The 24209-nt window shown below is 40.0% G+C and overlaps 2 protein-coding genes across 4 annotated transcripts in view; one reads left to right on the forward strand and one right to left on the reverse strand.

Annotated features, from left to right (window-relative positions):
• The first annotated feature begins 446 nt into the window (after positions 1-446).
• On the forward strand, positions 447-22977 carry TRAF6 (TNF receptor associated factor 6). Its single transcript, XM_033061757.1, has 7 exons — positions 447-526; positions 9289-9615; positions 13779-13929; positions 14528-14686; positions 15634-15705; positions 17036-17113; positions 18595-22977. The coding sequence occupies exons 2-7, from the start codon at positions 9320-9322 to the stop codon at positions 19474-19476; spliced, it is 1638 nt and encodes a 545-aa protein (XP_032917648.1). The 5' UTR covers positions 447-526; positions 9289-9319; the 3' UTR covers positions 19477-22977.
• Positions 17624-24209, reverse strand: part of PRR5L (proline rich 5 like) — a 56411-nt gene continuing 49825 nt past the window's right edge. For all 3 annotated transcript variants that reach the window (XR_006163000.1, XR_006162998.1, XR_006162999.1), the window contains exon 10: positions 17624-18054. The gene's annotated coding sequence lies outside the window, so the exon portion shown is untranslated. The remainder of the gene's footprint in view (positions 18055-24209) is intronic.

Raw genomic sequence — 24209 nt, forward strand, 5'->3', positions numbered from 1 at the left:
ATAAACGTTTGGGTTGCATTGCGAAATGGCTTTTTGGCGACTCCCAAAAACACCATCACCCCCACCAGCCCCGGTTTTAGCGCCTCGTTTTTAGCAGCGCTCAGCCCGGAGCGCTCATCCCGATGGCTCTGCATGGAAGCATCGGCAGCGCGGAGCGAGCACCGCCCCGCAGGAGCGCCCAGCCGCGGGTGGGGACAGATCTGGGGGTGTCGGGGTGACAGTGCCACCGCCGCTCTCCCGGCCCGGTGGGGACAGGTCTGTGTGTGTCGGGGTGACAGTTCCACCGCCGCTCCCGGCCCGGTGGGGACAGTCCTGTGTGTGTCGGGGTGACAGTGCCACCGCAGCTCTCCCGGCCCTTCGCCCCGCCCCGGCGGCGCTGCCCCTCCGCGGCGGCAGAGGACGCTGCAGCAGCTGTGGCGCCCCGGGGGCCGCGCTGGCCCCGAGCCGCTGCTCCGGCGCCTCCCGAGCAGAAGCGGAAGCGGCGCGGCAGACGCGGACAGCGGACGGGGAGCGGCCCTGGGTCGCGGTGAGTCCGGCGGAGCGCGGCCGGGAGGGCGGGGGTGCGGCAGGCCCGGACACCGGGCTCGGGGAGCGAGGGCCCGGCTGGACTCGGGCCGCTGCAGGCGTGTGGCGTTTTTCCCAAGGCCGGGGCTGCCGGCTGGGGAGCGGAGCCGCCGCCTGCCCGGCCCGGCGGAGCCCGTCGGTCCCTTCCACGGAGCTCGGGCCGGGCCGCAGTGCGGGGAGGGCGGGCTGCGCTGGGGCAGGGCGCTGGTGGGGCTGGGGGGCGCCGGCCTGCGCTGCTCCGGAATTGAAACCGCGGGGCTGAGCCCGGCCGAGCCGCCCGGACGGGGGCTGGTGGTAGGGAACCGGGCCGGAGTGCCTCGGTCCCGGGTGCCTCGGTCCGGAGTGCCTCGGTCCCGGGTGCCTCGGTCCCGGGTGCCTCGGTCCGGAGTGTCTCGGTCCCGGGTGCCTCGGTCCGGAGTGCCTCTGTCCCGGGTGCCTCTGTCCCGGGTGCCTCTGTCCCGGGTGCCTCTGTCCTGCCGCTGCCCCGGCGTTGCCATCGGACAGCGGGACAAGCGTGAGCGGCGGGGGCTCCTGAGCTGTGCTCCTCCTTGTCTCGGACACATTGACATCAGCTGAACCTGGGCTCTGCTTTTCCCACTGTGCAATACACTCAGTAAATTTTTGGGGAACGCCTAAAAGGGTAATTTGCAAGATAGGTTGCTGTTTCTAAACCCGATAGCTCTTATTTTCTAGTAGAGACTGGCAGTATTTAATATTTACAGTAACTTTATTAACGCGAGTAATAAATTATTAATTTAGTAGTAATTTCCATCAATTTCGTCTGGCTCAGTTAAGTCACGCTGAGTCTTTTCGTACTTAAACGGAAATCTCAGTTGTAGGTGGGAGGAAAATGTTCTAATTATATCCCTTAGACCTAGTCGTTAAAGCTTGCCGAAAGTATTCCCCCGTGTTTGCCTCTGACACATTCTGCAGCACTACCCCTCGGCTCTGTGGATTTTGTGGTGTCTCAGATACCACTGTGAGTGATTAATGAAGTATCGATCTGAAGCTTTGGGTGAATTTTGTGCCGTGTTAAAAGACTTGTCTTTTAACTTTGTCTTCCTGTAGAATGAAAGGTCATAAAACTTGTCCTCCTAGTACAAGAAGGGGAAAAAAGTCACAGAAGTACGCTGATAAAAACACCTGGATTATTTTCATGGTATCATTCTGGGCGTAATTCTTCTGCATATTCCACATTACCTTCAGCTTTTCCTAGCGAGGAAGATTCATGGAGCTCAGATTTTGCTGAATGAGAACTTGTCATGACATAAATTGCTTTCAAAGTTTTGTAGTATTGCAAACTGCAGTACTGCTTTCTCAGAAAACTGCTACTGTATTTAGAAAGACAAGATGGACAATAGCTGATATATCTATGCTGATAGAACTTGAGCATGAAAAAATATCTGAGGTGAACACATATTCTCACCCATTGAACTTCCATGAGTTTACTATATCAAGAAGAATAACTTTTGTATCTTAGTAGAACAGATTAGCTAAGCACAGGTTTAAAAAAAAAAAAGTTTTAGTTCCAGACTGTGAAAACTGGCTATAAAATATTATGGGTATAAAGGACATCAAAAAGAAAACAAAAGTAAATGTAAGGTGGAGTGAAAAGGAGAAATGTTTTAGTTGTTTCAAAATGTGTGTTTAATTCACTATTTGCTTTCCCAGAGTCTCACATCATTTTACTAATGCCACATAGAAGCCTCATGCCTGTAGAGATGGATGATAATTAAATATAGCCTGGAGACTGTGCCTTGCAGAAATCACATTTGTTCACAGCCATACCTCTCCCTGCCTGCCTTTGAAATGCTTTCTGGGTGTTTACTTTGTCTCCACTTGGGCAGCATCTTATATTCTCTGTAGATCTGCTGAGGGGTATAGAAAGGCATAATGTATATCTCAGTGTGCAAGGGGAGAACAGAAGCCAGAGTCACTGCCAGAGTAAAGAGTTAAATAGTGCTGTTCTTATAACTAACAGTGCTTTCTTTGCATTTCTGATTCTGAACAGTTCCCAGTAAGTTCTGTCTAAACGTCAATAAACTGAAAAAAGTTTCAGGGAATTTTGGCTTGGGTTTGTTTTTTGGTTATGGAAAAACCCATAGACTATATTGGTCTTAAGTAGAGTATAGTATGCATCCATTGTTCACTAAAATTAAATTTGCTTTGACATATTTAAATTGGATAAAATATGAATGTAACTGTGAGTGTGCCATCGTCTAATCTCCTAAGTAACATTCAAGCATGAAAATACTTAGGTGATTAAATCCTGACAGCGTTCTTTACAAATAAAGAGAAATCACCTGGAAAGCTTTAGAAACCCCCCAAGGGCTGCTCTGCTCTAGTCTGGAGCTGTTGATAGTCTAATGAGCTCTGAATGTTGTGTTTGCCTCAAACAGAAACTCTTCTTTCAAGTCTTTAGGTTCTCATGTTAAAATGGTGTGAGTATGGTGGTTATCCAGAAGACTTGGATGTCTTAAAGGTTACTGGTATTAGAAAAAAAGTTTGTATCAACAAAATAAGCAATATGCTTGCAGATTTTTACAAGGAAGGAGGATTTAGCTTTTGCAGTTACAAGTTTAGCCTGAATCTCCTATTGCTTGTCTAGCCGTTTGATAGCTTTGCATGAAAGTGTTTTATAGGTATTAATTAAAAGGCATTAGCATAATTTCATGTGTTCTGCCTGGATGAGGCCATGGTGATGATAGCTACAAACCTCATAGTGGAAACACATGGTGCTTATCAGTAGACCATTGATTAATGTGCCTGGGAATAAGTGTTGCAAGTATTACTCCATAAGCAAATTATCCAAAGTCACTCCACTGGTCTGTCAGTCTCATGACCCAGAAATCGATACATACATATACATGGCAGGTGAAGAAAAGAGAAAAGTTTGGCCAGTTTTTCTGTTGATGCAGTGCTAATGGCATTTCCCCTGCTGGGTGTGTGCTGACCTGGCTGCAAGGAAATTAATTATATTTGTGAACTTTGAGTAAGAAAAAGGATTTGGAATAGTCTTCTTTATTGATACCTTATTTATATGGGCAGTCAGTGTCAATTTTCCAGGAAAGGTCATGTGGAAATTAATTGTATTAAGCACTTTCTGATTTATAATAAAAGTTTTCTCTTATAACTGATACTTCTCTGCACTGTATATCTTAAGTTTGCCAAATGCTTGAAAATATTTCATGTTTCAGTGTAAATAGTATACAATGCCTACTTTTACTTCCTCCCTAATGCTCTTAATGATAGTGGGATTATTTTGCAGGCAATCTGGAGATGTTTTCTGATACCAGTGGGGTTTTTTTGTTGGTTTTTTTTTTAATTTAGAGGAGTTTGGTGCTTGAAAATCTATAGAAGTCCTACCTAAACTTTGTTATATTATGGGAGTTGAAAAAATCAGAGCTTTGTTGCATGCATTGATTTAAAGTATGGTCAGTTTAGATTCTATTTTGAAGTAGTTTTTGTCGACCATAAGGTACATTATTCTTGCAGGAGTTTGCTCCTCTGGTCTGTCTGTGCTATCTCACATCAGCCTAATCACTTTGTAATGTAGCAGTGTAAATAGTAACCTAGCACAGGATACTTAGTGAAGAAAGGCGTCATTATGGTTTAAAGCTGGAAGAGTGGGTTGGGGACTCCTTTTCTGCCTTTTAACTGTTCTTTAATTGTCTTTTCTGGGGCCTGAAAGCTTCATCCCTAGGGCATTCCCAGACTTCTGCAGCACACGTAATGATCAAACAGTTCTGTCCATTACCAGTTGGCATGGAAAGCACCTTCCTTTCTGTTGGCAAACAACACTGCTGTTGCCTTGGAGAGCAAAATCAACCTTTGCCAGCCCAAGGCCAGGATACCTCTGTGCCCAGGCTAAAGCCCATTATCTCCAGAGTCAGCAGGTCTGGCAGCACTTCCTAGCTCTAGAAAAGAACATTTCAGGTACATTACCAGATGGAGTTTAAGACCTTCTCTGCTTTAGAAACTTCACACTGGCAAAAGCAAGAATTACCGTGTAATGACCCAGTTTATTTGCAGTTCTTCCCGGATCTGAAAACTGGGTGTTGTGGCAACAAAAAAGGTACAGAGAGCAGAAAAGTGTTTAATATATTAAACTACTACTACATTTTAAAAAAGGATCAGTTCTCAAGGCTGCGGTGTACACAAGGTATTATAAATTAATATTTGGATATTGTACTTGCATTTGACTCAGTTTTGTTCAGCACAGAGGAATGAAGAATAGCAGCTATTATGAATAAAAACTGATGTGGTTTTTAGGAGATCTTAGTTTTTATTTCACTGGAACCGGCATATATCCTAGGTTGGGAGTTAAAATCCATCCTTTTCCAGCCTAAGCATTTTTTTAATTCCCCAAGAGAGGGTGAAAAACTGCTACAGTAAGCTCACAGATTGTTTGCTCCATCTTCACTGGGGAAAAGTCATTACTATTCAAAGTACAGTAATTTCACAATTATAAGCCGCACTGAGTATAAGCCGCACTTCTGGGTGCCAGCAACTTTTCATTCTTTGTCCATACATAAGCCACACCTGATTATAAATCACACGTTACAATACAGAGTGTGATAAAAGGTATCTGTTCTATCACCATCTGTTGAGGGTGGGGGCAGTGATCCTTATCTCCACGGCAGATATTCTGCTAATGGGCCATCCATTGAAACCAGGCGGGGCATTGTTCTTTATCTTTTCACACCCCATCCTTCCTCCAGAGAGTCATTTTCTGCTAATGGCCGTTGAGTCCCACTGTGTGACTGATAAAATTACTGCATCCCATTGGAAGTTGCTCCAGCCAGGGGGAAGAGCCCAACATTTCTTACCAAGATAAAAACAGAGAAACGGAGGTTTCGGGACACTAAGGGAACCCCTTTCTCCACTGGACTCCAGAGGAAAACTGGATTTCTCCACATCACCACTGGAACTTTAGAGGGAAACTGCACCTTGTACAGGAGCACTGCTTCAACTGAATCACATCTGTCACTGCAGGAGGATGCAGCCACCATTTAATGGGACTGCTACCAACACCCTGCCTGACAGGGTGTCAGGTTGTACTCTGACTTTGTCAGGGTTTGGAGTTTGTTTCTTTGTAGTACTGTATTTCTATTTTAATTTCCATAGAAAAGAACTGTTATTCCTAATTTCCATATTTTTGCCTGAAAGCCCCTTGATTTCAAAATTATAGTAATTTGAAGGGGGATTTACATTCTCCATTTCAAAGAGCAGCTCCTGCCTTTCTCAGTAGACACCTGTCCTCCAAACTAAAACAGCAACTTTTTGTTCTTTGTCCGTATATAAGCCGCACCTGATTATAAGCCGCACTTTGGGTTCGGACCAAAATTTTAGTCAAAATGGTGTGGCTTATAATCGTGAAATTACTGTACACTTTTCTGTAGCTGTTTTTTTCCTAGCACTACTCTGTCCAAAAAGATTAAACCTTTGTTCCACTCTTGGAGGATAAAGTAACTTCCACAAGAAACAGATCTAATTCTTAGTACAGGAGTTACATCATGTAGAGAAGTTAGTTTGAACTATGGTGGAGTAATAAGGACGTAGTTAAGTGTTTGAGTAACAGCAGTGTGGATTTTGATTTGGAAAATTGTGCCTTGCCCCACACCTAAAATATGTGTGGAGGAAGGAGGATTTTACTCACAGATAAGATGAATGGATAAGAGTAGTAGGAGGAATCCTATCTTAGATAAAATACGAACAGAGTTTAAAATCTGGCTCTTAATCACCTTGTCTCTTTGTGCCTGAATTTCCCAATTTAAAAAGATACTTGCACTTCTTTTTTTGTGAACCACTTGGTCATATGCAGATAAAAAGCTCCATGTAGGAGTGGAGTATATCACTGAATAATGGGAAGTTTTTTGTCATACTAGGAAGTTGACTGATTGCAGTGACTCATTCATTAAACTGACTCTGGTATGGGAGTTTTGTTTCTGTAAACTGGGTCTACATACCTGCTATTTCTGTAGAAACAATTCAAATGGCCAAAGAGACACTACTTGCAAAGCACTTAAATCTACAAAATGTTCAGCTAGTGAGATTATACCGAGTCAGGTCCTGGCTTCTTCTTTATAAGAACAGCATTTTAAATAGTATGGGATTTTTTCCTAGGAACAACCCAAGACAAGAGTCACGCACTTTGCAATTAATGTGACAGCTGAATTTGAGTAAAGCTGTTATATATTTCTTCTTGCAACTTCCTAAATTCCTTTGTGACATTGCTAAAGGGACGTATGTTCCTCTTCTCTTTCTTGGTCTCACTAAATATACCTCTTGGCTTAAAGTAATGTGAATTTTTCAGTCCTAGACTGGCCTAGGACTAATTCTAGTATCGTACATACTAACTTTCCCACTCCATTGATCCAGTTTAGTTCCTGTGATTTTTCATGAAATGTGGCCCGTGGACTAATCATCCTCTGCAACAGTTGTTAAATAAGTTACGTTAGTTTAGCAGTGGAAGCAAGCTGAGTTTTTTCTCCAGAGAGAATAGATCTACTGATGGCAGGCTGAAAACAATCTCTGTCACAGAGCATCTTTTTAAGCATTGATTCCTCTGCATCCATTCTAAGTCACTGGGGGAACTGGTGCCTTTGTGGGATTAAACTTGCTATGTCTGGACTATGGCTGAAGCAGCTGCTGAGACCATGCTTGGTGTTTAGTTTGTATTGCTGTTGTGTTTAGGAGCCTCAGTTACAAAGCTTGTTGTGTGGATAACATATAGGGACAGTACATTGGGGTGGAAAACAGTGGAAGTGAGCACCACTCTCTGGCTACAGTTGTAGACAGCTCTGCTCTAGAGTTATTTCTGCAGAAAGTAAGCACTGCTGGCCAGTTCAGTACAACTCAGAACTGTCAGCCTGTGCTTTGAGGATCTGTACCTTAATGGTATTTTGGAAATGTCAAGAATGCTGTTCTTCAGATACTTCTCATACCCCTGCATATCCCAACAAGATGGAAAGTCATATATTTATACACCAAAATAAAAGTTTTGGTTAGATTATTCTAACTATATCTAACCAAAATATGGTAACTTTGTTTTTCTTTAGATAATCTGCCTCTTTTTTTTTTTAGTCTGGATAGCTGGAAAAAATAGGTCACAGTGTGTTATCATGGGCAGTATTGCCAGGTAGATGCCATCATGTAGATGGCCTAAAGCACATTCCTGTGACTTTGCATGTGTTCAAAATATATTTCCCATAAATGCTAGTTGAGGCCTTGGGTGATTTGTATTTCTGTGGATGTACTCTAAAGGTGTTGTAAAATAAGTAGCCAAATAAAACTACCTGTATGTCCTCATCCTGTCCATGAACATTTTGTAAAAATAAGTTGTGATATTTAAATTTTGATATAGGCAAGAAAATTCTCAGGTTTGTGAGTTCATAGTCAAGGTAATCCTATTCATTCTTCTGCCTCCAGCATCTGCAGTAGTGATGCAGATAAACAGTTCTTACAATTTGTCTTTTGATTGGATTTCCATTCCTAATATATTTTAAATGACACAATGGTATTACAGTGAATTCATTAGGTGAACACTGCAGGAGACTTTTGCCTATACTGCTTTGCAAAAGATTATCAAATCTGGGTTTATTTGGCTTGTATTGCATGCCTGTCTCCATAACCCTCAGACTACTCATACTGCCTTGCACCTGGTGATAATCTGTGTTCTTCAAAGAAATGTCATTTATAGAAAACTAACCACAGTAGCATTCTAAGAAAATGATTGTAACCATTAAAAAAATCAGGGGAGAGGAAAGTTTTTTTGGTCTTTAGAATTTGTATTTGTTGTTAAGACCTTTTTTTAAGGTTCTCTCATTCTGTGTAGGAGCACTAACAATCTGTTTGGGGGTACCAGCACTTTTTCATTTCATACTTATGAGTTCACCCTGCTTTGGAGGAGTGCTGTAAAAGCAGGCTTTAGTATGCCATCCACCATTCTTCAGGGACAGGCGACTTTTATCTTCTGTTCTTACAATCATGTCCCTTGTCCTCCCTGCCAGCTAGCCTGGGAGAGGGAAAGGAGAGCAAGAGCTCTGTTTGAGTACTAGTAATTTGTAGATAGCTTTTGAGCTGTGGAATTATTATCCTTATCTCATGTGTAGCTTCTTACTCAATTTAAAGTCCTATTGGCAGTTCTAAAATGTTATCAGCAGTGCTGTATATTTGAATTTCATTACAGCACATCACCTGCTTGGTTTAGGTATTTGGACTTATATTTTATTTGTAGTCCTGCAGCTAAGTCGATTTGAAATCTATATTCTGAATTGCTCCATTCAGAGAATGCTAAATAACATATATACACTGCAAGGAACATATGGAATTGAGCTGTTCTCCTCCAAGAAAACTTGATTCTGTACAGCATTTTTTCCACACAAAATCTGTTTGAAAGTCTTAGAAGTAATTAATATGGAAGGGGTAAAGAAACATCTTCAGTAGACACAGCAAGGACAAAGAGGATTCCTCTTTTTACAGAGAAATGGAAGAGATTGCAAGAGATTACAGACAGGGTGTGTTTGAACTACGCTGACAGGATGCAGTGTCCTTTCCTACATATCACGAGATAAGCGAAAAAAGATAATGGGGACAAAACAAAACCTGTGATTTTGAGTAGAACCAAATCTGTAACTCTGTTCAAGTATTTCTGGTCGGAAATAATTCTTGCCTGGGAGGGAAGGCCTTGAAATACTTAACCCATGTTTTTGCCCGTTGCAGTGCACTGCGGTGTGGCCCTGGCTCAGCTGCCATGAGCTTGCTGCACAGTGACAGCAGCTGTGGAGCCCGCGACGGGGACAGCGGCTGCTGTACGGCCATGGCCAGCGCCTGCAGCGCCGCGGCCAAGGAGGAGAGCTCCAGCATGGGCAGCAGCTCCGGCAACCCGGGCAGCTCCTTCACCGAGGAGACTCAGGGCTACGACGTGGAGTTCGACCCGCCCCTGGAAAGCAAGTACGAGTGTCCCATCTGCTTGATGGCTCTCCGGGAAGCAGTGCAGACACCGTGTGGCCACCGTTTCTGCAAAGGCTGCATCGTCAAATCTATCAGGTAAACTTGTGGGAGATGTGGAAACTTGCTTGAACTTAGAAATTCATGTACTAGAGCAGTTTAAGGTCAATCTGAACTGAATAGAGCTGTGCAAAGTGCATTACCCATGAGTGCTGATAGAACTCTGGAAATGTTTTATTCATTAAAGGTGCTATATATGGCCAGAATGTCACAAGTTTGGAAGATTTATGATAGATTGCCGTTTTTACAAATTTACCCGAGTTATGAATCTAAAAAATTGATTAAACTTCAAATAATAATTAAAAAATGAAATGTAGCCAAATCCTCCAAATAAATTCCACTTCCAACTCAGGGTTGGAAAATTACCTGTCTTTTGCCTATGATTGTTACTCTTGATAACTGCAGGAAACTACAGACAACCTGATTTCTTGGTGTAGATAAGGTAATTCATGCTTTCAGTTCTTCACTTGAAATTAGCTTCGTCCTTCTTGTGCTGGAAGAGAGAATATGAGGGAATACCATTGAGAGAGGAAACCAGGTGGCATATGAGGGACTGGGAATAAGATACAAAGGCAAGACCATGCTGGGCTTATAAAAATGGATAATTGAAAGAACAAGAAAGGGCAGAGAGTACCTTGTAGAGAGCACTTGTCTTAAACCTGGAATCAAGTCACTAATGTCTCACATATGTGATTATTGGCTTACACTGATAGATATTATGCTGTAGGATTTTTTCCTTTTCAGCATAAGCCAAATTTTTTTCCTAGCAATTGCTCACTTAGCTCAAATGTCACTTTGGTAGGAATTTATATATTCAGTTCTTTGTGACTCATGTAAAATTGGCTCATTTTCAACCTTACTTTGCACACTTGTGTAAAGATCATTAAATTGTCTTCAGGGTTGCTGTTTTTTCCCTGACATTTATTTTAGCATGCAAAATGAGCAGTGCTTTCTTGATTGGTTTTTCATACCATTTGTGCCTAGTTCTATTCCATTTCTTTTTCTTCCCTATCCATCATTTGTAATTCACTAAATGAATAGTATTCCAGCAATTATGTTCTCTGAATACAGTGTTTTGTGGGCTTCTCCGTAGTTTCTACTGCGTAAGTTCTCAGGAAGAATTTCTCCATGGAAAGGACCATAACCAGTAGCTTCTGCTTCTTTTATACCCTTTCTGTATTTTACTTCATTTCTATGAATGGTTATGACTGTTTCAGTGAATACTAAACAAGGTGGAAAGCATTTTTTTCATTTGAGACTGTAGGTCATCAGTATAATATTTCAGATGTTTCACTGCTAGTAAAAGTTTTCCCTCATTCCCCACTGTCTTTGGAGGACGCTCTGAGTGAATGCTTGTGAAAGCAGGGAGGACAGCTTGGAGTGCCAGACCTCTCTGAATCCCTGAAGGGCTGAGCTGCATGTGTAATTGGTATCCATGGATCAAGCTATTGATTTGGATTATGTAGTGTCTACAGTACAGTATCGATTTGCTGTATGTACTGTCTACAGTGCCAGATTGATTGAGGTATCGAGAAGCTTCTTCAGAACTAAAATGAAAATGGAAAGTGATATTTTACATTCTCTGAATAGTGTTTTTTTTCACTAAGTGATTGTCACAGCCTTCATTTGATCAGGAAAAATTGCTTCTGTTTATTCCTCATTTCACCAGTGTCTTAACTCAAGTGAACATGGAGATTAAGGATTTTAAATTATGAAAGATGGACAAGCATTTTTTGAGTAATTGCTTCTTGTGACTTACACAAACATTGTAGTTGTGTTGAAGAAGTTGCGCCTGCAACTAAAAAAAAATTGAAAAGCTTTTAAAAACTGGACTCTTCGATCTTACAGAGTGAAGGACACGATTAGATGATATTTGATCACAGTAAATGTTTGCCTCCCAGAAAGTCTTGGCAGCTTTTTAAATAAAGCTGTCTGAAGTGCTTGTAAGTCATGGAAGAGGAGAAGCTTATCTACCCAAGTAACTACAAATGAGTTTATAAATGTTACTTGTCAACAAAATACCTTAGTGGAAATTTTAGAACTAACTTCAGGTGCAGTAGCTAATTCGATGTCACTCCAATCTTCAGTTTATTGGAAAAGCAGAGTTGTGATGTGAGAAGGGGCAGCAGGGAAATCTTTGGGTGCTGGCAGTTCATCCTGGCATGGCTGCACTTAAACTCTCTGCCAACTGTCTCAGCTCCTTGGCTAAACTACTCACTTGTTAAAATCACTGAGCAGGCTTTTCTTTCAAAATTATTTCAAAATTACTCTGGACACCTGTATTTTAATCTCAAGGGAGATTACAAGAATATTCATTACACTTGGTAGCAGATGACCATTGCTTCACAGGTACTGTTGTGAGTGGCGGAGTGCAATGTGATAAATAATTCCAGCATAGGAAAACATTCACTGTAATGTAAGTTAGAACTGAGGTGTATAAATTCAATTTTGTCGCAGAAAATGTATAGCAACATCTTTGTAGATGGATCTTAACAGTGTTTCAAACACAATCCTGATCCTTGTGAATAGTATTTGAAACCTGTTTAATATCCTACAGTGAGTTACTGGCTTTTCCTTACTACACTTTCCTACTTTGGAAAATTGCATATCATTCTTATTTTGCCCTTTATTTGCTAGTTATTTAGACTGGGGATTTGGTAATCATTATTTCAAATTAATCTGTTATTGGTTGTTCTTATTCATGATTAGCTCTTCTTTGTAGAAATAAAGCTGCTGTCTTACCAGCAGACCTATTGAGCTGTCTTTATACTCCACTAAGTTATACCTGTGAAAACTGATTTCCTGTGGGTCGTGAAGTGAGGGAACATTTCTGGCTTCTGACAAAGATCACACTGGTCATAGCTCAGAGAGCTCTGACACGAGGCAAGCTAGGTGTTTTCTTTCTTCCACTTGTTTAGGAGAATGATTCTCAGGCATGTGGTGAGCTTGCTCTGCAAGCAAAACTTGTGAAAGGAAGTTCATTGCCTCTTTGAAGTGGCAACTTTACCTCCACTTCCTCTAGTAGCGTTGCTGATGGAGTTGCTGAGCAATTATTTCCTTTTCCAACAAAGAACATAAATTCCTTCCCAGTCTCCACAACCCACTAGGTTCTACTTCCCCTCGTGCTTGCAGGCAGTGACAATGATCTGGCCTTTGATCCTTGCACCACAAGTGCTCTCTGACATTTTTCCGCCCCATGTATTTTTCCATTTTATTGCTGTTTCCATTAGCACTCAGGAGCTTTGATCCCTCATGCCTCTTTAACTGCATTACTTAATTGTGAATTGGTACATTGGCCTGCTGCTTTCAGAATGAGCTGGTGCTGGAAAGTTTCACGGAGGTATCCCCTTTTTTAGTTCCTTTCTAATGGTTTTTGCATATAAATGCAGGTAGACAGAACCTGATGAACTGGAATAGGCTGTTAGTTGCCTTGTGCAGGTTGCATGCATCCATGTTCAATCAGATTCCAAACCTTCACCAGTTAGCACTGACTTCCAGTCTGTTAGCTGTTAAAATGGCCTCAGATGCAATACCTGGTTCCAAATCCAGTGTAATTTTCGTAGTTACTAATAATTTTTGCATCTGGAGGTTTTCACCCTGCTTGCTGTATAATGAAATTGAAGGATGACCAGCTGATCAAATGGTTGTAAAACAAAACCAACAAACTGAGCAGTGTGTAATGTAATGCCAAAGAGATGAAGTCAGTCTGGAAAAAAAGGCAATTCTGCATTTTTTCTTAGCTGTAATCACCACTACTGTTTATAAAATGAGAAAGAAATAAGAGGAGGTCTAAGAAAATTTAAGTAATTGTTTTGAAGTTAGTATGTAAAATATTCTTTGATGTTTTAGCTATGTGAAGTACTTAAAGAAACAGGACTGTAAGTTCTTAGTGTCTTTACATATTCCTCAAGTTTGTTTCCAGGGTACTTAATATGGCATTTGTACAAGTAAAACGTGTTTGAGTTTGAAAAGTGCTGCAACCCCAGTCATGCCATCTCCAGTGTCACTGTGTTTTCCATTTTTCTGAAATACATTTTGTATTTTCTAGTCATTGTCACAAAAATACTATTGTTTTCAAAGATCTTCTTACTGTGTAATTATTTGGCCACTAATGTCTTGCTGGTATAAAAATATTTTAAATTAAGTACTTGGAAATCTGTTGGTAATATTGGAATATCTTCCCTTGCTTTTCTGTGTCATAGGGATGCAGGTCACAAATGTCCTGTAGACAATGAAATTCTGCTTGAAAATCAACTTTTTCCTGACAACTTTGCCAAACGGGAAATCCTTTCATTAATGGTCAAGTGTCCCAACAAGGGCTGCACCATGAAGATGGAGCTCAGGCACTTAGAGGTGAGTAGTTTTGAAAATATAGAACCTTGTTTTCATGGACAAGTAAAAATTCAAAATAACTCAAATAGGTGGTCATACCTGGTATTCATTTATGCTGGCTCAGTGCATTTTTCTTTCAAGACTATAGCTACACACATTAGTTTTTCATGAGTATTTAATTGTAGTTAGGTGATTCTCAGGTGAACATCACAGTGCATGATAATTGTGCTAATGTAGCTTTCAGAATTATTAATATTTGTATTTTGATCAGTTATGTCTGTGCTTTACACAAGTTTCTTAAAGTTACTTTAATAGTCTCTCAAAGTAGCTACATATATTTGTTTAAATAATAAACTTTATTCGTTTTGGAAAATAATATATGCAGTTAAAAGGATAAATATAAAACTTAAATTTTATATTGTTAAAGCTCTGAGTACATGAAACCCTGGCCTTAGTAATGGGACAGTAACAGGCTGTTGGTAGTCAGCGTAAGTATACCAGGATTTCCTTGCATGAAGGAAAGACTGATTCATTTGTCTTGCACTGTGCTTTCTCTTGAAAATGGATGAGATGATACTTTTTGTTTGAAGTATCCTATCCCTCTTCTGCCCTTCTGCAGGACCACCAGCTGCAGTGTGATTTTTCCACTGTGGAATGCCCACAATGCCAGGGAGCCTTCCCAAAGAACCATCTGAAGGAGCACATGACCCAAGAGTGTCGGAGGCGTCAAGTGTGTTGCCCAAACTGTGCCACGTCTATGGCCTATGAAGATAAAGAGGTATTTAACAGGAGTCTCAGTTTGTCAACCTGCATTCACGTGGTTTGCTTGGAAAGGGAACAGCAGTTAAAAACAAACAAAAAAAAACCAGCTGAAAATTTTTGTTCTAGAAGAGGTCTTTGTGCTGCTGCACAACTGAGAAGCTACAAACTCAGGACATGAGCCTGGAGCAGGGAGAAGCTAGGGAGAGATTGTCCTTAAATGCAAATTTATTTGGAACCATGTGGTGTGAGGAGACTTGTGGACTTGCGTAAGAACCACTGATTTCTGACCTTACCATCAGTCAGGCCAGTATCTTCTGCCCATAGAATACAAAAGGTAGTATTTACATGTGCAGTTTTTATGCCTGGGAGAGAGGATGTATCAGGAGACAAATCCTTTGGGGATATCTACTACCACACAAGACCAAGATAATTTCTGAATTCCTCTGGCTCTGCATTTTTCACTCAGGTGATACTGAGGATAATACTTTCCCTTCTGCTGTTACCATTTCTTTATATGGATGTCTTTTATCTCAAGGACTATTAAATGTTATTGGATATTAATATTGTGAGTAATAAATCAAACATACCTCATATAGTCTAACAATACAAATTTAAAAAACCCTGAAAAAGCACTTTCATGTAGATCCAGTACAACTGAACATGAATTTTAGAAATTTGTGGTTAAAATCAGATTTAGTTGGAGCATAAGAGCTTTGGCAAATAAAACATCTGCAACTTTATAAATCTCTTGTATAAGTCCAGGAAAATCCCTTGTATAAGTCCAGTAATAGAAACCATACTGTTCAGGGTAAAGTGATTGTCTTTGTTTCACAGTTGCATACAGCTAAATGCAAAATTAGATATATAAATAAATATCTAATGTCTGATCAAGGGTGATTAACCCTGTCTTATATTGGGTAACTTTACTTTCTCCCCTTCCTTTTTTCTGTTTGATCACTTAAGCTTCATGAACAAACCTGCCCACTTGCCAATGTATACTGCGAATATTGCAACACAGTGCTCATCAGAGAGCAGGTAAGAGACTCCCTTCTTCTCTCTTTGTTCCAAGTCAGATGCTTTGTATTTACATCACTCCTTTAATCTGGATTTAAACTCAGAGATACAGTTTGTCTACTAGCTGCTAAATCACTACCTGCCTCTGAAAAGGTCCAGTGTAGGTGTGATACTCCCTTAAATGCTGCTCCAGCTTGTAGTTGTAGTCTGGCAAACCTCTGTAGGATTTTGGCTGCACATCACATTGTTGAGCTGTACTGCTTCTTGACAGGGGCCATGCTGCATGTCTTTGATCTTGAATGGAGTCGAAAAAATACCAACAATTGCCAGTGATTGTGGCTGACATTACAAGAGGAGGCTTTGATTTGGGCAGAGAGGGAGAGTTTTTGTTTTGGAAAGCCACTGTTGGAAAGTAACTATAAGTAAATTCACTATCAAACTGGGATACTGTCTGCAATTCTACTTGTCCATTACTGTTGTAATAGCCATTATTATTTCTTCTGTTCAATAATAACTTCATTTGTAGGAAAATGATAAATATTGATCTGTTTAATTTGGGATGGCTACTATGTTGATGGCCTGGATTAAAATAAAGAATAATCTTGTAAAATTGCACAAATACTCTGAAAAACAGGATTGAGCTTAGTAATGACAAAGAAAAAAAGTCTGTTGTTAGGTAGAATAATGAACTGCAGAAGTGGGGAATAGAGAATGCTAAACATTCATAATAATAGCTGACCTTTATTAGCCTTGTGCTTCATTGTGATGTTTAAACAAGGCAAACACCTGGGGTTATATAAACAGGGATTCTGCCAGTGAAACACTGAATTATCCTTTGCTCTGTTTAGGGCTCATAACACATCAGCTGAAGTTGTTGTGCTTTTGAGGGAAGGTGGATTGGGAGGATCAAGAGCAGTGAGATGGCTGATCTGGATCTGGAAAACATGGACCACCAAAAAAAAATTGAAGTAACTTGAACTTTTTGAGGAAGATGATAATAAAGAGAAACAAAATAAGTATGTGCAAGAAGCCCTTCAGAAGGGAAAGAATTTAACATGTTCTGGCTGGAGGAAAGGCTAGAAACAAAAAGTGTTTGGTCTAGCAGGGAAACCTGAATGCTTTCTGAGGTCTAACATAAGAACAAAGTCAGTGAATTGTTACACTACAAGTGTTATATATCATTTTTATCACCAGCTAACATTTGTTTCAAAACTTCTGTATTCCCTTAAGAAATTACGTAGGTATAAACTGATCTGACTTAGGTACCTGTTCAAATTCCATCCAGCTGTATCCTTTTAGGATAAGAGAATACTCTTGATGGAGAAGTAATATCAAATCTGATTTGTTTTAGATGCCTAACCATTATGACAATGATTGTCCTACTGCCCCGGTGCCATGTTTTTACAGTGCCTTTGGGTGTCCTGAAAAGGTAAGCCTTCTATCAGTACCTTCTGAATTGCAGACCTTCTGCAGGATTTTGTTTCTTGCTTTTGTAATGTATTTTCCTATTCTGGTCTCATTCACCAGCCCAAAATCCTCAGTGATTTGTGGTTGTGGGTTTTTTGTTTTGAGGTGTCTTAATTCTGAGACAATGTTGATACATTTCATAAATTTAAAAAGCTCTCTGAACAATTTGCTTGATGACCTCCCTTTATTATTTCATGTTTTCTCAGCTTTCATGTCAATAAAGTAGCTTCTAGCATTTTTTCCAAAGCTGTGGCTTAATATGCTTATGACTCCTAGAGTTCCATGAAAAAAATCGATTTTATTAAATTCTAAAATTACCCATCTAGATATTCTTATTTCTAGTTTTTTAATATCTCTTGGTAAAAATGGGTCTTTCTCCTTCATTTCCACATCAGTTTTCATACACCATTTGATACTATGGAGCATTTTTGCAAATCAGTGAAGGGAGTACAATGCTGATTGAGAACACAGAAAAATTCTAAATATATTTATTACAGTTTCACCATGTCTTTGTCTTGAATTGAACAGTGTTACTGAATTAATGAACATAATTAATGATGATTTCATAGGCAAATTATCACTCCTACAAAACCTTTTTTTTATCATGAATGCTCATTAACAAGAAGGTGACCCTGAATACACAGTGCTTGTCTTTGTGATATTTGACAAGAATGTTTTCAGTATAAAACACTCTATAGTTCTTCATATCTTGCTTTTACCTTCAGGTGCACAGTTTGAAATATGTTCTTATTTCTCACTGTATATACTGTTGAAATACTTCATGTGCTTTACTCAAAATTGCTCCAAAATTTGAAGTGCTGGTCTTGGCCTTTAGTAAGAAGTTGTTCCCAGCCTTTTCTGGGGAATTTAAATTTTGTTGTTTTCCTGGAGATGCTGCAGCTTCTGTAAAAATACAAAGATTCCCTTATTAATCATTACATAGAATTATGCAACTATACAATATGCTATTACTAATGATGAATATTCTAGAAGAATATGTTTGTGACATCCCAAAGTCCCAAACCAACAAAAACAATAATGCACATATCTGATTTATATTGCAGTCATTTATGTCAGTTCTATCTTAAGTTCCCAGGTTAAAAATTCTATGCTGAAATCACCTCATACCTACACTTTTGTTGAACCCCAGCTGTATCAACATCAGGGCAAAGGCACAAAGATCTTAAAGGTCTTTTCCATCCTAAATGATTCTGTGATTTGCCTGCTGGTATTTGAACTTCTTCAATTTTTCATAACAGTGATCTTAAATGTGGAGCTCTCCATTGGTAAAGTACTATTTTGTCACACCTTTGTCCTTGATTCACACTGCTGTTTTTCTCACGTGACAAAAGCAACTGCTTGTTTGATTTTCTTCAGAGCCACATTTAAAATGTCATTGCAGATGCTTGATGTGTTCCTAATGCCATGTCTCTTAAATCCTAGATGCAAAGGAATGAACTGGCACGACATATGCAGGAGTTCACTCAGGTTCACATGAGGATGATGGCTCAGAGTTTCCAGAATATCAGTGTTACTGCTGCAAATCCTGTACCCTTCATCAATGGCCTACCCTTTGAGCCTGCTCTCTACTCACACGTGTCACATGCTGCATATGACTGCCATCCAGAAGTTGAAAACTTCAAGGAAACTATTCAGCAGTTGGAAGGTCGTCTGGTAAGACAAGATCACCAGATCAGGGAACTCATTGCTAAAATGGAGACTCAGAACACTCACATGGCAGAACTCAAACGTACTATCCGAAATTTGGAGGGAAAGATTACTGAAATGGAGGCACAGCAATGTAATGGTATTTATATCTGGAAGATTGAGAACTTCAGTGGGCTGCAGAAGGCCCAGGAAGAAGAGAGACCTGTAGTGATGCACAGTCCTGGCTTCTATACAGGGAAGCCTGGCTACAAGCTGTGCTTGCGCCTGCATATCCAGTTACCAAATGCCCAGCGCTGTGCTAATTTTATCTCTCTGTTTGTCCACACTATGCAAGGGGAATATGACAGCCACCTGCCCTGGCCTTTCCAAGGCACCATACGACTTTCTATTTTGGATCAATCAGAAGGCCCAGAAAGGCAGAACCATGAAGAGGTGATGGAAGCCAAGCCAGAGCTACTGGCCTTCCAGAGACCGACAATCCACCGCAATCCCAAAGGTTTTGGTTATGTGACTTTCATGCACCTGCAGAACTTGAAACAGAGAACCTTCATCAAGGATGACACGCTCCTGGTGCGCTGCGAGGTTCTGACGCGCCTGGACTTGAACAGTGTCCGCAGAGAAGGGTTCCAGGCCCGCAGCACGGATGGAGCCATGTAGCCTGCAGGTCTTCGCCACAGCAATGGAGCCTCACTCATGTTTTTCCACACAGATCACAAAAGGGCTTCATTGTCCACAAAGGCTGTGTTTGTAAAGGATCGTAGTTGCCTACATAGTTGATCTTCACCTGAATGGAACTTTGTTGTTGCTGGTATGGTTTTTTCTATATGAGCTCATATGTTTAAATATTTGGTAAGGTTCTCTCTTAAAATAAGCTACTTCTGTAGCAGGCTAACTAAATGAAGTGTTAATCAAAACTTAACTGCCTACAAGAAAATCCTATTGCAGAACCTGTGCATCTCAGATTGGTATAACTTCAGTCATATCGAATAGACCAGTAAGTCTTTTCACCTCAGTGCCTTGGAATAGATGCTGTTGCAAAGAAGGATCAAAATTAATAAAGATGAGGGATTTTTAAAATTTGATTTTCACAGAGCTTGGGAAAGTTGAGAGAGTTTCTGTATTAACTTACCTAGAATTTTGCATTGGCTATGTGTCTCTTGAAGTTAGGGTTAAGACTTTGTTCATGTCACCAAGGGTTCAGGTATGCTTTGACCCTTTCCTCCTTCAGGAAGTTGCATGTTGATGCAGAGTTGATGTTGGTATTTCCAAAAGATATGAGGTAGTGCTGTGGAGAAGGCTAAGTGACTCTGAGCTAAATGACTCTGAGCACAATTTGTAATGTGGTCTGAAGGTGCCTCCCTAATTGTCTTTATTTTGACAAATTTTTATGTAAGTGTGTGCTCTAGGCACAGAATGTCAACCACAATCATCAAGAGATATACAAGTTTAGCATTTGAATGAAATCCCTTTGTGGTGGTGGGCTCTCCTAGTGCTGGTTCTGAGTGCACACATGAGCAAAGGGATGTACTAAACAGGGTGATGCAGAATTTGTTTTACTGCTGTTGAAACCCGAATTCGTACCAAAGCTGAACTTGTGACCTGCATCTGTTCAAGTGATCTCTTGGTGTTGTGGGTGACCTACCCAAGTCATCCCCTGTGAATTCTCCATGGGCAGCTAGCCATATCAGCATCCAACTGCTGGGGGTATTTCCTGTCCCTTCAGACAATAGGGCCATCTCAGCAATTTGGATGGTAATGAAAGCCTATTAATTCAGCAGTGTGAAGAAAAATTGTAATCCTGTTTTCTTTTAGGAAGAAAATCTGGCTGCCATAGTTACTCATTTATCAAACACTAGATTCACTGTGTCAAAGGTTCATGAGGTTCCTAATGCTGTGTGTATTATTGTTTTCTGTAGTGACTGATGATGTATGATGATGACTGATGATAATGTATGCCATGTAAATGTTGGTTTTGACCGGTCAAAGCAGAATAGTTTAAGTTCACTGGTGCTAAAAATTTTAACTTTCATGGTGCTGATAAAGTTCTGAATCTTGTCTTTAAAAGAAGGAAAGAAAAAAGTTTTGTTCACCCCATAACCTAAGTACATGTTCAGATACTGAAGAAAACTAAACAGTGCATGAGCTTATGTGTATTACTTATCCAAGCTAGTGAAACAACCTAAAGACCAGAGACACTGCAGCTTAAGAGATAGTGAAGAGTGTTCCAAGTATTTGGCCTCATCAAAGCAATACCAGTGGGGAAAGGGCACATTGCTTAATATAAACAAGACTAAAGAAATGCTTTAGTGGTTTGAGAGGGACTCTGCCTGCCTGCATGAGAGGTAAAAGATCCAGGACCCAAACTACCACAGTTCATCATATCCAGATGAGTAAAATTTCTTCTGCAAGTAGAACCTATTAGATGGAAGAGAGACTGTGTTCAGTGGAGTATTGTCACTACTGAAACATGAACTTCCTGGCTAATGGTAAATACAGTTAGTTGTTGGTCACTTTAGTGTATTCTCTGTCATTAGAGGACAGGTGAGCATATGTTAAAATAGGGAAAAATCAAAAATAGATTTTATAATAGCCTCATCCTATCAGCTGAATTGCTCTGGAATGTCTTCAGTTGGAGCATTCCCAGTAAGGCCATTCTTAACCAAGAGTTGTCGATGTCCATGGCAGTGCAAAGAATCACTCTGCATAGAAGGCAGTGTACAAGAGTTCTCCATTTTCAGGATGTGTTACCTATTCATGTTTTTTCAAGATGCTCGAAAATTGCATTCTCTTTTGTTCCTCTTCATGTTTTTTGGGGAGCAGGAGGGAAGGGAGGGGAGGCAGTCAGAAAAAACACTTGTCATTTGAGAGCTTCTTTCTACTCCAGGTCCTTCCTCAACCCTAGCAATAAGAAAAATGTCCTTATTCTCTGTTCAAATCATTTATACTCAAGACCCACTAAATGCATTAACACTTTCTTTGCTTTTGAAGATTTGCATTCTGAATGGAATTTTTGCTTTGAGCCTTATCTGCTAGATCTGCTGTACTTCTGCCTCTGAGGAGGAAACTCCCTGTGGTGGCAGGGTTTAAATTATTCAGGTTAAAATTGTACAATAGCACAAGCCAAAAGGGAATAGAAGGCTACTGCATGTGTAATTCTGTATTGGCCACAGTAATATGGATGCTTTATTCATTGCTGCTATTCTACTGGTTTCGTATTTTTATATTGCCAACTAGAATTCTGAGTGATGTCAAATTACTGTAATGTCAGAATATTACATGAGAGACTGTCAGAGCTAATTTGCTAAGTATCAGTTAAATCTTACTGTCATAAAAAGATTATAAATGTTACCAAAATATTTATTCATGTACTTGTTCCATTTTCTTCTTTCCCCTTTCTTCAAATCTCTTCTTTTGAGAACTTATTTTATCATGGTGAATTGAGGTATAATTGCTAGAACCATTTAAATGGAAGAGTCTGCAGCATTGAACTGTCTCTAAACCAGAGAAATATTTTAATTAACCAATGTCCTGTGTAACTTGTTCAGCAGTGGGGTTTTGTTCTGTAACTCAGTGCTTTGCAGCATTACTAGATCTGAAGATGGTTTAAAAAGTGGCTTAGCTTCTTTTATCTTCCAAATTTCTGTCGTCTTTAACATGTTTTAAGTCACCGACTCTTCGTATGTGTATTTGCAAAGCTGCTATGGCACAAATTTTCCAATTATAATATATTATGAACATGTTATCTCTTTGCCTCTGAATGTCTTCCCCTGCAGGGCAGGGAAAATTATTTTGCTAAAAATGTTGGTATGTAATGTATATGTGGGAGCTCAGAAAATGTGAGATGTATAGAGTTGTTTTTTAAGCGGTCTCATGCTATGTCTGGTCATGTTTGCTATTGAGGGATTAAACTTGCTAATGAAGTGAAATCAGGGTGACCTTTCTGTTCTTATTTAAAGATGGCAGCAGACCAAATACATTGATGATGGAGGCAAAAGATTGTACTGCATCAATGGTAAAGGTTTGTATTGGTTTGCATTTGAACAAAATGAAAGTACTCTTGTTCCCTTGGATGAACTGATTGATAGTTTAATATATTTTGTAATTAATGCACAGCTATGTTTCTGACAGAACTTTAAAGAATAAACTAATTAAACTGTGCACTGCATGTTGCATCTTTATTCAGATGGAGGGCTATTCAAAAATATTAACTGATACAGGATCGCTGTGGTAGTTTGTCTTGAGGGTTTCAGAGGTGGCTGGTATCATATCGCACCAAGAAGGCAAAGAATATTTCAAGATAAAAACCTTCTAGCATTATAAAGGGTGTTGATAGCTTTATTCATCACTAGAAGATACAACTCATGTAATAGATAATAAACTAAGTGTTCTCATAATCATCCTGTAATGTAAGATGTAACTCTCTAAAAAGCTGCACACGATCTCCTCTCTGGCCACATCTGCTTGCTTATTTGTCATAAAAGTGACTATGGGCTGAAACTTTGTTGCAGGAGACTGAGATCAGAAACCAGAGGGAGTTCCTCTGTCAGTAATAGAAGTACTTTAATGCAATCTCTGATTTATCTCAGCCTGGATCTTTTTTTAATTGCATCTGCAGGAAGGGATATTCAAAACCTTAAGATTGTTCTGAGTAAAGTTAGAGGTATTGCAATAATGTGCTGTTAATGCCAAGTTAATTATGACTTTATCTTTCATCCAGGTTGGTCCTAATAGCTTCCATGAGTAATGGATAGGAAGGCCTGCTCAGACATTGGTTATCTGTTGTGTTAATCCATTTTTAGTGTTCTGTATGTTAAGTCCACTAAAATCTTCTTTTGATGAAATGGAGTAATAATGACCTTTTTTTTTTTTAAGCAGGAAAAACTGGCATTTGCAGCTGCCCCAGGAATGGAAAGTCCATATACAGAAGCAGAAGAGCAGCAATATAGAAGCATGTTTACACATAAATAAATAAATAAATACATAAATGTACCTGTACGTTTCTGGGGAAAAAAAATGGCTGAACTAGATATGGACCAGGATACTCTGCCTATTTTCCTGAACAAATACTAGTTCATTGCAGTGACTTCATGAGAAGAGAATGTGTTTGTTTTAGCTAAAATCCTTAACTAGTGCCAAGCCAGTTGCTTTGCTACTTGCCTCATCCCCAAAAAGCACGAGCCCAAAACTCCAGCTGTTCTGTGCTGTCTCTCATTTAGGGGCTGAGACTATTCAGCCTGTTCCAAGACAGCATTTACAGAAGTCAACAAAACTTCCTGAAATAGCCCAGAAAAGCGTTGAGTGTGGTATTGGCATATGCAGCAAATACAAGGCAATACAGGGGGAGGTTAATGGACCAAAAATGGTAAGGAGGGAATCTAAGGCCTTCTGGA

The sequence above is a fragment of the Catharus ustulatus genome, chromosome 6 (assembly GCF_009819885.2).
Source record: "Catharus ustulatus isolate bCatUst1 chromosome 6, bCatUst1.pri.v2, whole genome shotgun sequence".
Taxonomy (NCBI): Eukaryota; Metazoa; Chordata; class Aves; order Passeriformes; family Turdidae; genus Catharus; species Catharus ustulatus.